The following is a 15144-nucleotide window of genomic DNA, read 5'->3' on the forward strand; positions in this document are numbered from 1 at the left end:
AGAGCAGGATAAAATGTCGGCACAACATTATGGGCCGAAGGGCCTGTACTGTGCTGTAGTGTTCTATGTTCTGTGTTCTTACACTTGGATCACAGTGTGACAAGGGTCTGCCAATCAATAATCTAGTAAGGATTCAGCATCTTCAGCTGAGGACAGAAGTAAGAAGTGTCTGTAATCATTGAGCTATAAGGATAAGAAGACTTGGTTCAACAGCTCATCTAACAATACGACACTGGGTCCCCACTTTGAAGCTTTGGCTGTCAGTTCTCTGAGAGTTTCCTGATCTGAATTGAAATCCAACATTCCATCCACACACTCAACCATTAAAAAAAGCAACACTGTGCAGAATTGAAGAAATCATTTTTATTGCTTCATAGCAGCATATACTGAGCTGGCTATCATCAAGATTTAAGAAATATTAGAATTAGTATTAAACATTGATTACAATTTGGGTAAAATGAAAAAAATATGGCAGCTCGCGAATCTAACATTTCATCTCTGCATCTATAATACACCATTTTCCAATTTTTATAGAGCTTACTGTTGTCGTATCTTAAAGAAGCTTATAAAGTGGGCATCATAACTCAGCAGCTGGGTTGTAGTGGCTGTCGAGGTGTTTTATCCTGTGTATGAATACGGTGGAATTCCCTTCACTCCAAGCCCAGTAATCTGAAACAGAAAAGGATATGGACTCAGTGTTAATTCTTATGTCTAGTTTAGGCAACTGATTCTGACTTGTGAAGGGTGTAGTTCTGGGTATCACTGCCCTCCATTATCAGCATGATTGTTATTTATGTCTCTTAGATGAAGATCTTTTCATCACTGGTAATTGGTTTATTATTGTCACATGCACTGAGATACAGTGATAAACTTTTGACACATGCCTTGTATAACGTCAACTGCAGGGCAACAATTAGGTATTTCCTCAATAGAAAAGTGCTGAACACAGCAATAATTTCAGGGCCAGTGCAGTGTTAAACATTTTAAGCACTTTTCATTTTGAATAAATAATCTCCATGTTATACTTGACCTAGAGATAACTTGAGTTGTCTATACTGATGTGCTTGGTGCAACCATTACCAAACAAGAGGCTACAGAGGAATTGTGCGATCTCATTAGTGACACCTTAGCAGAGGCCAGGACATGCACTAACATCAAAGTGTGTACATGAGAAAATAGCAGCCTGCTAATTAATAAGATGCTAAATTACCCTTTGCCAGAAGAAGACATCAGTGGAATATTATAGCATCCAAAGTTACAAATATTTATCCATTTCCTTTTCGAAGAGCTGTCACTCATTTCATATCCACCCCTAGTAGAGCTCAGAATCAGATTTATTAACACTGACATGAAATATGTTGTTTTGCGGCAGCAGTACAGTGCAAAGATATAAAATTAGCACAAATTACAAAAATAAATAAATAGTGCAAAGGAAAGGTGTAGCGAGGTAGCATGGGAATTTAGGAACACAGAAGATAGGAGAAGCTGGAATAGGCCATTCAGGCTGCTCCACCATTCAATATGATCACAACTGATCAGCAGAATTTGGTCCCTTGTTTCTGCTTTTTGTAGGTATAACTGCCATATCCCTTGATCTCTTGAGCCATTGGAGACATATCTAACTGCTTCGTGAATACATTTGCCCTCAACTTCTGTGGTAGAGAATTCCACAGGTTGATTGTTCTTTAGGTGAAGACATTTCTCCTCATCTCCTCTTTCCTTAGGCTGTGATTCCTGATTCTGGACTTCCCCATCGGGAACTTCTATTCTGCACCAGGTTTGTCCAATCCCATCAAGATTCTATAAGTTTCAGCGAAGCCCTTCTCAGTCATCTAAATTCTAGCGAATTTAAGCCCAATTGTCCCAATCTCTCTTCATACGTCATTCCTGCCATTCTAGGAATCGGTCTGGTGAGCCTTTGTGAACTCTCTCCACAGCAAGAACACCTTTGGTCATATAAGGAGACCAAAACTGTACACAACCCTCAAGGTGTGGTCTCACCAAGGCCCTGTACAATTGCAGTAAGTGGCCGTGTGCAATTGCAGTATGGATGGAAATTGGTTTTAGGACATTTTCAGGTGCGTAACCAGTAGTCTGCCAAAGGCATGGGTCCAACCCTGGTTAATAATTGGTCCCCTGCCTCAGAATCAGATTTATTATCACTGATGTATGCCATGAAATTTGTTGTTTTGCAGCAGCAGTACAGTGCAAAGACATAAAAATCTATAAATTACAAAAATAAATAAATAGTGCAATCAAAAAAGAAATAACAAGGTAGTGTTCATGGGTTCATGGACCGTTCAGAAATCCGATGGCGGCAGGGAAGAAGCTGTTCCTGTATTGTTGAGTGTGGGTCTTCAGACTCCTGCACCTCCGCCCTGACGGTAGTAACGCGAAGAGGGCATGTCCCAGATGGTGAGTTCCGCCTTCTGAGGAGCCACCTCTTGAAGATGTCCTCGATGGTGTGGAGGGTTGTGCCCGTGATGGAGCTGGCTGAGTCTACAACCTTCTGCAGCTTTTTGCGATCCTGTGCATTGGAGCCTCCATACCGGTCTGTGATGCAATTCAGTCAGAATGCTTTCCACCGTACATCTATAGAAATTTGCAATGGTCTTTGGTGACATTCCAAATCTCCTCAAGCTCCTAACGAAGTAGAGCCATTGGCGTGTCTTCTTCATGTGTTGGGCCCAGGATAGATCCTCTGAGATGTTGACGTCCAGGAACTTGAAGCTGCTCACCCTTTCCACCTCTGACCCCTCAATGAGGACTGGTGTTTGTTCTCCCCACTTCCCCTTCCTGAAGTCCACAATGTCTTAATAGTCGGTGAGGAGGAGATGTTATTACTGATCCGTAGTGATTGGGGTCTCCCAATAAGGAAGTCGAGGATCCAGTTGCAGAGCGAGATAGAGGGGCCCAGGTTTTGAAGCTTGGTTTATTAGTACTGAGGGGATGATGGTGTTGAACACCGAGCTGTATTCGATAAACAGTAGCCTGACATATGTTTTGTGGTTGTCTAAGTGCCCCAAAGCTGAATGGAGAGCCAGTGAGATTTTGTCCCCTGTGGACCTGTTGTAGCAGTAGGCGAATTGCAGCAGGTCCAGGTCCTTGCTCAGGGAGGAGTTAATTCTAGCTACAATCAACCTCTTGAAGCACTTCATTACGGTAGATATGAGTGCTACTGGGCGATAGTCATTGAGGCAGCTCACCCTGCTCTCCTTGGGCACCAGTATGATTGCTGCCCTATTGAAGCAGGTGGGAACTTCAGACCACAGCAGTGAGAGGTTGAAGATGTCCTTGAATACTCCAACCAATTGGTCAGCACAGGTTTTCAGTACCCTGCCAGGTGCCCTGTCGGGGCCTGACGCCTTGCGAGGGTTCACCCTCTTGAAGGATGTTCTGATGTCGGCCTCCAAGACAGAGATCACAGGGTCGCTAGATGCTGTAGGGATTCGCACAGGTGTGGTGTTATTCTCCCTTTCAAAGCATGCATAAAAGGCATTGAGATCATTGGGGACTATTTTCACATGATATAGATCCCCTTGTAATAACCTTTCAACTTAGAGGAATGGAGTTGACGACATAATATTGCTCTGTTTCTACTGAGAAATTTTAGTCCAGTGTTTTTTTGAAATTTTTTTTTGTTTAGCTTAGTTTGGTTTGATATATTGTTTATAATTTTTCTTATTGTTTTGGGACTTTTTTTTCTTTCTTTTATATTTATATAATAAATCTTTTTCTTTCTTTTATATTATATTCATTCACTAAGAGATCGTTGGATCTACAGATTTTTTTATACTTTATTGTTCTTTATGATTATCCATGTCATGATTGTTCTCCTGATCTCTTTGCATTACATGTACAAACATTGATGTTATATATTAATCTGTATTAATTTGAAAACTAATAAAAAGATTGAAAAAGAAAAAAAGAGATCATCGAGGAGTGAAGCATCACTGCCGTTTATGCTGTTAGGTTCCGCTGTATAGGAAGTAACGGCATGCAAACCTTGCCACAGCTGTCATGCATCCGATTCAGTCTCCAGCTTCACTCAGAGTTGCCTTTTTGCTCTCACAATGGCCTTCCATAGGTCGTACCTGGACTTCTTGTAGGATTCTGGATCGCTGGTCTTGAGCGCCACAGAACACCTCAGCAGACTGTGAATCTCCTGGTTCATCTAGGGCTTCTGGTTTGGGAAGACTCAGTATGTTATCGAAGGCACACACTTGTCCACGCAGGTCTTGATGAAGTCAGTGATGGCTGTGGCATATTCATTCAGATCCGAAAGTGAATCCCTGAATGTGGTCCAGTCCACCGATTCAAAGCAGTCCCGTAAACACTCCTCCACCTCCCTTGACCTTACCACTGGTGCTGCGGTCCTCAGTCTCTGCCTATATGCCGGGAGTAGAAGAACAGGCAGGTGATCGGACTTGCCAAAGTGCAGACACGGGATGGCATGGTAAGTGTTCTTGATGGTGGTGCAGCAGTGATCAGGTGTGTTGACTCCTCTGGTTCCGCAGTGACATGTTGGTGGTAGTTGGTCAGAGGCTTCTTCAAGCTTGTCTGGGTGAGGTCCCCCACGATGACCAGGAAGGCATCAGGGTGCGCTGTCTCATGACTGTTGATCACGGTGCTCAGCTCCTCCAGAGAAACCCCTGACGTCTGCCAGGGGTGGAATGTACACCGCTACCAGGATGATGGCAGAGAACTCCCTCGGCTGGTGGAACAGACAACACTTGACCACCAGATGTTCCAGGTCAGGGGAGCAGGACTGAGAACTGCCACGTCTGTACACCACGAAGAGTTAATCATGAAACAAATGCCACTGTCTCTACCTTTACCTGATGCCACTATCCAGCGTTAACAATGTCTTGGATTTTGCTGTAAAACGCTGACAGCTCTATTTGGAATTCCCAGCTTCTCCCTGTGTGGTTTGGAGCTCCTGATTTACATGCACCATAAGTGTTAACATCCCAAACTTGCTGGCAACTGTTCACCAGCATTTTCTTGGCTTTTGATGTCAGCATCAGGGAGGGAAACTCTGAGTATCCACCCACAAAGGCTAAATCAAGTTAGACCCAGCTCAGGAAGCGCATTTCCTTCAATTAACTGGAGAGAAAAATCTGTGACAGAAAATTCAGGTATTATATAATTTGTAATTATGTAATTTGGCCGAACTGAGGAAATATTAACTCTGTTTCTCCCTGCACAGATACCACCTGACCTGCTGGGTATTTCCAGCATTTTCTGTTTTTATTTCAGATTTCCATCATCTGCAGTTTTTTTGTTTCTAAATCATGTAATTTATATTCTTGAATTTCATTAAATGTTCTTAGATGTCATAGAGACATAGAGTTATACAGCATGGAAACAGGCCCTTTGGCCCAACCAGTCCATGCTGACCAAGGTGCCCATCTAAGCTAGTCGCATTTGCCCGCATTTGGCCCATATCCCTCTAAACCTTTCCTATCCACGTCCCTGTCCAAGTCCCTTTTAAGTGTAATTAATGTACCTGCCTCAACAACTTTGTCTGTCAGTCTCATCCATATACAGACCACTCTCTGGGTAAAAAGGTTGCCCCTCAGGTTCCTATTAAATCTTTCCCCTCTCTCCTTAAACCTATGTCCTCTAGTTCTTGATTCCCCAACCCTGGGAAAAAGACTGTACACGTTCACCCTATCTACGCCCCTCATGATTTTATACACCTCGATAAGATCACCCCTCATTCTCCTATGCTCCAATAAATAAAGTCCCAACGTGCTCAACCTCTCTCTGTAACCTAGTTCCTCAAGTCCCAGCAACATCCTCGTAAATCTCCTCTGCGCTCTTTCCAACTTAATGGCATCCTTCCTATAGCAGGGTGGCCAAACCTGAACACAATATTCCAAATACTCCAGTTGTTTTCAATGACTGTTCAGTGTTTCAATGTTTTATCATTTCTTTACTTACTAAAGTTTCAATAAGAATTAGTTTTTTTAATCAATTGCTTTTGAATACCTTTTGACTGTTTCTGAATCTCAGAGTTAAAGTGAAATTGGATATGTGTTTGAATTCCACCATAGGAGTTAAATTCAAATAAGTAAAATCTAGGTAAAAAATTTCAATCTAGTATCAATTTGGTGATATTATACATCAGTTAGTCATAAGAACTTATCTGGTTCACTAATGCCCTTACCCTGGTCTGGTCCCGATGGGGCCCCAAACCCACCAACATGGTTGACTCTGAAATAGTCTAGCAAGTCTCTCAGTTCATGGAGATGTTCAGAGACACCTCTAATTAACATTGATAGCTGACTAAAGTGGGGCACAGCCCAGCCAGCTGTCAAAAAAATTTCATCAGTGTTTTTTGGCTGGGGCTTGTTCTGATACCTCCAACATGACAACACTTATGTGTACAAAACCCTGCCACAATGGAGAGTTAACCATTGAAAATCAGGCCAGCAGTTTTGGACCCACTGGAGAGGTCAGCAGTTTGCTCACCTAGCAGTTGTGGGGAGGTGGGTGTAACTGTAGGGTGGGGAAGAGTTGGGGTGCTGTTTGCAAGGACTTCAGGCAGGCAATCCTGCTGTTCATGTCGTGGGAGTAACTCCTTTCTTAAAATAAGATAAAATCAACTTTGTTTTTGTTTTTGTTGGAATCAAATAACGTTCCTGAGTTATTCAGGAAATTCTACACAATAGGTCCTCCAAGTGGCCTGAGCAGAATTCACATCAACTAACAGCAGAGTGTCTTGGCAGATTATAGAACATAGAACATTACAGCACAGTGCAGGCCCTTCGGCCCACGATGTTGTGCTGACATTTTATCCTGCTCTAAGATCTATCTAACCCTTCCCTCCCACATAGCCCTCCATTTCTCCATCATTCATGTGGCTATCTAAGAGTCTCTTAAATGTCCCTAATCTATCTGCCCCCACAACCTCTGCCGACAGTGCGTTCCACGCACCCACCACTCTCTGTGTAAAAAACTTACCCCGACATCCTCCTTATACCTTCCTCCAATCACCTTAAAATTATGTCCCCTCGTGTTAGCCATTGTCGCCCTGGGAAAAAGTCTCTGACTGTCCACTTGATCTATGCCTCTTGTCATCTTGTACACCTCTATCAAGTCACCTCTCATCCTCCTTCTCTCCAAAGAGAAAAGCCCTAGCTCACTCAACCTATCCTCATTAGACATGTGACATGTCTCATTATAAGGCATCCTCATTATGTGGCTGGAACCCTATCACTCAGAAAGCATGGACAAGTTCTGGGCTGGAATTTTATTCCACCATCCTACCTTAAAAATGCCGCCTGCTTGTGGTTGTCTCTGATGCCACTCTTCATCCATCCCGTGTACAGCCGATGTTACATATAGTTCAGAGTAATCCTTCCCCCCAAAGCAGCAAGATGTTGTCTTGTCAGCAGGCAGTTTCACCGTCTGGATCCTCTTGCCTGAAGGAGAAATTATCCATGATCTGTCATTCTGTCTCTCTTGGTGTCCAGCAATCTTTGTTCTCTCCACCTCTCCTCCTCTTTGCAACTCAAAGCATGTTTGACCTCTAACCTTTCCTGGTTTGATGGAACATTAGCTCTTTTTCTCCTCTCTCCACAGATGCTGCCTGACCTGCCGAGTATTCCCAGCTTTTCTGTATTTATTTCTGAGCTCATTTTAATTCCAAACGCATTTCAAATTGCTAGCTCTGGCTATTGTCTTTCCCAGTACTGTAGATTCTGGTTCCTGCAGATCAGAGGTAGCAAATGTGACCCCAATATTTAAAAAAGAAGAGAACTAATGATTGTTAGCCTGATGTCAGTTGAGGGAAGATGTTGTAATGATGTGTTATCCAGATAGTTAGAAAGTAATAATAGAATTGCACATAATCAACATGGATTTTTGAAAGGGAAATCACTTTGACCAATCTAATGGAGTTCCTTGAGGATTTATGTAGTGAGTAAGTGAGTGAGAACCAAAGGATATTTGGATTTTCAGAAGGCTTTCAATAAAGACCCACACAGGAGGTTGGTGAACAAGGTCAGAGCTCATGGAATTGGGGTTAGTATACCAGTGTGCACTGAGAATTGGTTAACTGACAGAAAGCGAAGAGTAGGAATAAGCAGGCCCCTATTGGGTTGGCAGGTTGTGACCAGCGATGGATCACAGGCATCGGTGCTGGCCCCCACCTATTCACAGTTGCAACTGACAATGTAATATTTCCAAGTTTGCTGATGACACAAAGCTAAGTGGGAACATGAGTAGCGATTTCAATGCAAATAGGCTTCAAGGACACATCAACAAGCTGAGCGGGTGGACAGTAGGTGGAATTAGTGTAGAAAAACGTGAGCTTATCCACCTTAGTGGAATGAGTAGAAATGTTGAGTATTTATTTAAATGGGGAGAGAATGTTCAAAGGGACCTGCAAATCCTTAGTCATGAAAAACTAACATGTAGGTACTGCAGGCAGTTCAGAAGACAAATGCTATATTGGTGAATTATCGTTGGAAAGTTCGACTACAGGAGAAAAGGTGTCATACTACAATTACACAGGGTCTTCATAAGACCACACTGGAGAATTACGTGCAACAAGAATATATTTGCCATGGAGGGAGTGCAGAGAAAAGATACCAGACTGGCCCCTGGGGTGTCAGGTCTATCATACAAGGAGAGGTTGAGTAGGCTCTGCTGCTGTTCCCTAGGGTTGTGAAGAATGAAGGGTGAGTTCATGAACTCTGCAAAATTCTAAGAGATCTGGACAGGGAGGTATGGGAAGCATGTTTCCCCTGGCTAAGGAATTTAAAATGGGGGGGGGGGGTCGCAGGGAAGGGCCCCTGTAGTCCTTAAGGGAGTCCCCATAAGGGGTAGGCCATTTAGGACAGAAATGAGGAGAATTTTGTTTTTGGTCAATTTTTGTAATTGTCTCCCACAGAGCTCTGTGGAGCCTCAGTCACTGATTACATTCAAGACAGAGACCAATAGATTTTTGGATATGAAAGAAATTCAGGTAGATGGGGATAGAACAGGAAAATAATCCATGATCTTGTTGAATGGTTCGAGAGCTCCAAACTCCTGCTCCTACTTTTAGCGAGTTCTTCAGAGGTTTGCTAGTGGGGATGATGGGAAAAGATACTGGACAACGATGTGACTCAAACCTAGTTTGTGACCAGGCAATTCTCATCACTAACTACACTCTGTATTGGGCTAATAAATGTATGGATTTCTAGAAAATGCCACAGGGGAGATTTGAGGGGAAAAATGTTACATGTAACTCTTACACTAATATTTAAAAATTGTTGTTTTTCCAAGTATGAATATAATATTTTTGGTTAATGTTGTGAAATCTGGTGTATAAGTCTGCTTAGTGTGTACTGTGAAGGGTCTGAAAAAGTTGGGAGGCAGAGGGGTGGTGCGATATGTACACTAGTATAAACTTTACAGTGTTGTGTTTGTCTAATAAAGTCATGTTCGGTAGGGTTTTCAAAACACTACTTATTGATGTGAGCATTTGTTCATACTTTACTAAACTTTACTTTTAACTTCTAGCCTAAAGCTGATAGAGGAAAAGCAAAATGTATTTTAAACCTAAGAAAGGGGGTAGTGACTTATACACTGGTGCAACTTAAAAGTTTCCTTCGGTTACTCTGGTTTCCTCCCATATTCCAAAGACGTACGGGTTAGGAAGTTGTGGTCATGCTATGTTGGCGTCGGAAGCGTGGCGACACTCGTGGGCTGCCCCCAGAACACTCTACGCAAAAGATGCATTTCATTGTGTGTTTTGATACACATGTGACTAATAAAGAGATCTGATCTTTCTATGGTAATTGATTTACCTGTTTCAGGGTCAATGCGGATGACTCTTCCACCATTGTAGCAGGCAACCCAAAGTTTTCCCTCTGCATCAATGCACTGTCCATCTGGAATAGCTTCCTCTTGCTCAAGCTTATACACAAGTCTTCGGTTTGCTGAACAATTTTAAAAAAAGGCTTATTCGTAAGAAACATCTGCTTCATCCTTTAACGAAATAGAATATGAAACAAGTCATTCCTGAACAAGGAAGTTATCATTGGATAAGGGACTTCCTTCCAGGATGGACAGAAATGCCTGTGTGTTGTTTTTTTAACCAATTATGAATCATTTCTACATAAGCTCTATGTTAATAGTGAGGTGTGGGGTCCTTCCCTGAATCCTAGAACATGGAACAGTACCAGACAGGAACAGGCCCTTCAGCCCACAATATCTATGCTGACAATCCTGATCAATGTTTATTTCTCAATCAACATTACAAATCTATATAGTTTGGTCATTATCATATATCTGCTGTGGGAAGCTTGCTGTGCTCAAAATGGCTGCAGTTTAACTACATTTCATTGGCTGTAAAGCTGGAGGAACATCCTGAGATCACGAACAGCATGATAGAAATGCGGAACCTTGCTTTAAAGCAAGAAAGAAGGAAGCTATAAATCCTTTTGAAAAAGAAATACATGTCAACACAGAATGACTCATTGCTCGATGCATGAAGAATACATTTTGTACTCACAGATCTTCCCTGACTGCAGGTCATAGTCAAACGCATCCACTTTAAAAGATAAGCTGTCTATATAATAGAAGACCTTGTGATCCAGTGACCAGTCTAAACCGTTGGAAATGTCCACCTGGTCAAAGTGCTTGACCACAGAATGATCGGTCTGCAGGGAGTACAGCGATCCCTGGCCTCTTTCGACTTCAGCTGGACGGATCTCCAGTGGCATAGTCCCTGTAACAAAACCCAGTATTGGTCCTCTAAATAGTAATCAGTAATTTCCAGTCGTATCAATTCCATAATCACCTGCTTCCAAAAGGAGAGTTATAGTTATAGAGAGCGTGAGGTGAGAAACTCGTCTTTGATTACTAGTGACAAGAAGCCAACTGGCTTTCATAATTACCTCTGCACATTAAACTCCATTGACTTCAATGGAACAAAATGTCCAGAAGTGAGTACTAACAGCAGCCGATATCTTCATTACTTTGTGCATTACACATAGAGTTATACAGCAGGGAAACAGAAACTTGGGCCCACTCAGTCCATGTTGACCATCAGGCACCCATTTCCACTAAACTCTCCCCACATTCAAGTCAGGTCAAGTCGAATTTATTGTCATATGCACAAGTACAATGATTAACTTGCCTGCAGCAGCATCACAAGCACATAGGTAGAGACAACACACAGAATATAAATTATACATAAATTATACCCCATCAACTCCTCCCAGATTCTGCCATTCATCTGCACAATAGAGAAAATTTACAGCGGCCAATTATCCCACCCACTCACATCTCTTTGGGGTGTGGGAGGAAGCCGGAGCGCCCAGAGGAAACCTACGCAGTCACAGGGAGCACATGCAAACTCCACACAGCTAGTGCCGGAGGAGAGGATTGAACCTGTGCCACTGGAGCTGTGAGGCAGCCGCTCTTACTAGCTGCACCACTGTGCTGTCCATTTTAACAACAGAATGTCAGTAGTTCAAGATTGGTCCAAAATGTAGAAAGTAGCAATTGGTGCAGCAAGTAGTGAGTTTGATCTTGTCCTCCTGTGCTGACTGTGTGGAGTTTGCACGTTCTCGCTGTGACTGCATGGGTTTTTGCTAGTTGCTCCAGTTTCCACTGACATCTCATGCTGGTAGATTAACCGGTCAATGTAAGTTGCCCCTAGTGAGGAGAATAGGTGGAGTTGGGGAGGGAGGGATAGGGGAGGGGGAGGTGATACATAAGTAAGTGATAATAGGTTATAGGGAAACAAGAGGGGGAATGGAACTGGAGGGATTGCACTGCCAGGAGCAGGTGTAGATTCAGTGGGCTGAATGGCCTCTTTCGCTGTAGTAATAAGGTTCAACTTTGATAGTCAAGGTGTAATAAATCTAATATTGTATATAACTTACTTGTTCCTCACTTTGCTCTTGCAGTAGCACAGAAGGAGGCTATATGGCCCATTGGGTTCCTGCTAGCTTCTATGGGAGCAAACCCATTAGTTCTATTCCATAGAAACATACATAGAACAGCACAGCACAGAACAGGCCCTTCGGCCCACAATGTTGTGCTGACATAGCTCTTCACTCCTACCTACAGAATGCCCATATCCCTCTATTTTCCTCTCATTCATGTGCCCATCCAAGCCCCTCTTAAAAGCCCGCAATGAATTTGCCTCCACCACCCTATCAGGCAACGCATTCCAGGCATCCACCACTCTCTAAGTAAAAAACATACCCCTCACATCTGTTCTGAACCTACCCCCTCTCATCTTAAATGCATGCCCTCTGGTATTGGATCGCTCAATAATGGGAAAAAAATATTGCTTCTCCACCCTATCGATGCCCCTCATAATTTTATACACTTCAAACAAATCACCCCTCAGCCTCCATGGCTCCAGAGAAAAGAGCCCAAGTTCGTCCAACCAATGTAAATTGCCCCTCTCCCCTTATTTCCCTGTGCTCCTGATTCTCTCTCATACATACTCATCAATTCCCCTTTGATTCTTTTTCCCATTAACCCAAACTGAGGGTAATTTACAGTGGTCTTAATCCATCAGCATGTCTTTGGGATGGGGGAAGGAAACCAGAGCACCCAGAGAAAAGCCACATAGACACAGACAGAACTTCACACAGAGAGCACCTGAGCTCAAGGATCAAAATCCGGTCCATGGAACTGTGAGGCAGCAGTACTTACTGTTGTATTTAAGGCCAACACTTGAATTCTCGTTACTGCCTTGTAAACATCTATATTTTCTGAACCTCACAATTAGATCACTGGCCAAACAAGTAACCCCTTGCAACTAGGACAAGGGCAGCTGCCACATGGGGCATGAGGGAAACCACACTGGCTTATTATGTACAACAACGGAATGTGGAGAAAGTTCAGCAGACGAGCTCCTGGGGTGGCAGGTCTGTCATATGAGGAGAAATTGAGTAGGCTCTGCTGCTATTCTCTGGAGCTTAACTCCAAGGCACATGCACCCACCTGACTTGGACATACATATTTGGCTCTTCAAAATCCTCAGATTTTTCCACAGCAGTATTAATGAGGAGCTTTCGCTCTTGTTCTGCAGAGGCTCATGAATGAAGCTCATCATTGGCTTTCCAAGAGCAAACAGCATTAGTAATTGGTAATTGGTTTATTATTGTCACATGTACCGAGATGCAGTGAAAAGCTTTGTTTGCATGCCATCCAAACAGATCATTCCATACGTAAGTACATCGAGCTAGTACAAAAGGAAAAACAGAAACAGAATGCAGAATATAGTGTTACAGTTGCAGAGAAAGCACAGTGCAGGTAATTCAATTAAGGTGCAAGGGTCATGACAAGGTAGATTGAGAGGTCAAGTGTTCATCTTTATCGCACAAGAGATCTGTTCAAGAGTCTTATAACAGCAGGATAGAAGCCTGGTGGTATGTGTTCTCAAGCTTTGGGATCTTCTCACAAGATCACAAGACAAGGGAGCAGAAGCAGGCCATTCAGCCCATCGAGTCTGCTCCAAGGAAAAGGGAAAAAATGAGAAATGAGAAATGGGGGGGGGAAGGAAGAAAAAAAAGCTATTCTAATCCCAATTTCCGGCCTTATCCCCATATCCCTTGATACCCCAACTATTTAGATATCTATCTATCTCTTCCTTAAACGGCCCCAATGATCTGGCCTCCACTGCTGTACCTGGCAAGGAATTCCACAAATTAACCACCTTTTGGCTTAAGAAATTTCTCATCTCTGTTTTGAAACTGTACCCTCTAATTCTAAGATTGTGCCCTCTGGTCCTGCCCGATGGAAGAGGGGAGAAGAGAGAATGACCAGGATGGGAGGGTCTTGGATTATGTTGGTTGCTTTACCAAGGCAGCAGGAAGTGCATACAGAGCCAATGAAGGGGGGCTGGTTTTTGTGATTCACTGGGATGTGTTCACATCTCAACCTATGCCATCAGTGCCCACTTCCTTCCTCACATTCAACTGATGCAGCACAAGGATAGAATGGCAGCTATGTTTCAGCTAAGCTATGCAGAATGAAGATGTAAAACACAAAGGTAATTCACTGCCACAAACCTGCAAAGAATCGTCCAGCTGGATCCACTTTTCCATCATTAAATCTGTTGTTTGCTTTGTCTTGGTCAACTGTAGCGATATCAGTAACAGTTTCCTTTTCCCAATCCAGAAAGGCAAATCTTTTTCCCACTGCCAAAACATATCCCCCCGATTTCCGAGGGACCACTGATCCAATAGGAGCATCTGTAGGTTGATAAACGTGGACAGTTCATTAATGTGGCTCATTATCCAAAAATTTTCAGCAACCTCAGACCAAAGTGAAAACCCAAGGTGATTACATACAACTCAGGTAAATTGGTAAATTGGTTTATTATTGTCACATGTTCTGAGATACAGTGACAAAATTGTCTTGGATACCATTCATACAGATCAATTCATTACATAGTGCATTGAGGTAGTACAAGGTAAAACAAAACAGAATGCAGAATAAAGTATTACAGTTACAGAGAAAGTGCAGAACAGGTAGACAATAAGGTACAAGGTCGTAATGAGGTAGATTGTGAGGTCAAGAGTCCATCTTAGCATACTAAGGAACTGTTCAATAGTCTTATAACAGCAGGATAGGAGCTGTCTTTGAGCCTGGTGGTACGTGCCTTTAGGCTCTTGTATCTTCTGCCCGATGGGAGAGGGGAGAAGAGAGTATGTCCAGGGTGGGTGGGGTCTTTGATTATACTGGCTGCTTTACCGAGGCAGTGAGAAGTGCAGACAGAGTCCATGGAGGGGAAGCTGGTTTCCATGACATGCTGAGCTGTGTCCACAACTCTCTGCAGTTTCTTGCTGACATCTGGTGACCCTGTGATCTCCGTCTTGGAGGGCAACGTCAGAACACCCTTCAAGAGGGTGAACCCTCGCAAGGCATCAGGCCCCGATGGTGTACCTGGCAGGGTACTGAAAACCTGTGCTGACCAACTGGCTGGAGTGTTCAAGGACATCTTCAACCTCTCACTGCTGCAGTCGGAGTTTCCCACCTGCTTCAAATGGGCATCAATCATACCGGTGCCCAAGAAGAGCAGGGTGAGCTGCCTCAACGACTATCGCCCAGTGGCACTCACATCTACTGTGATGAAGTACTTTGAGAAGTTGGTCATGGCTAGAATCAACTCCTGATTCT

At 43.2% G+C, this 15144-nt stretch overlaps 1 protein-coding gene across 1 annotated transcript in view; it reads right to left on the bottom strand.

Annotated features, from left to right (window-relative positions):
- Positions 1–343: 343 nt before the first annotated feature.
- Positions 344–15144, bottom strand: part of rgn (regucalcin) — a 30835-nt gene continuing 16034 nt past the window's right edge. Inside the window, exons 3-7 of the mRNA XM_052026318.1 lie at positions 14034–14216; positions 10511–10726; positions 9804–9935; positions 7276–7430; positions 344–669 (exon numbers count right to left, since the gene is read on the bottom strand). Coding sequence (XP_051882278.1) covers positions 619–669; positions 7276–7430; positions 9804–9935; positions 10511–10726; positions 14034–14216 — 737 coding nt within the window. The 3' untranslated portion in view covers positions 344–618. The remainder of the gene's footprint in view (positions 670–7275; positions 7431–9803; positions 9936–10510; positions 10727–14033; positions 14217–15144) is intronic.

The sequence above is a fragment of the Pristis pectinata genome, chromosome 11, assembly GCF_009764475.1.
Source record: "Pristis pectinata isolate sPriPec2 chromosome 11, sPriPec2.1.pri, whole genome shotgun sequence".
NCBI classification, from domain to species: domain Eukaryota; kingdom Metazoa; phylum Chordata; class Chondrichthyes; order Rhinopristiformes; family Pristidae; genus Pristis; species Pristis pectinata.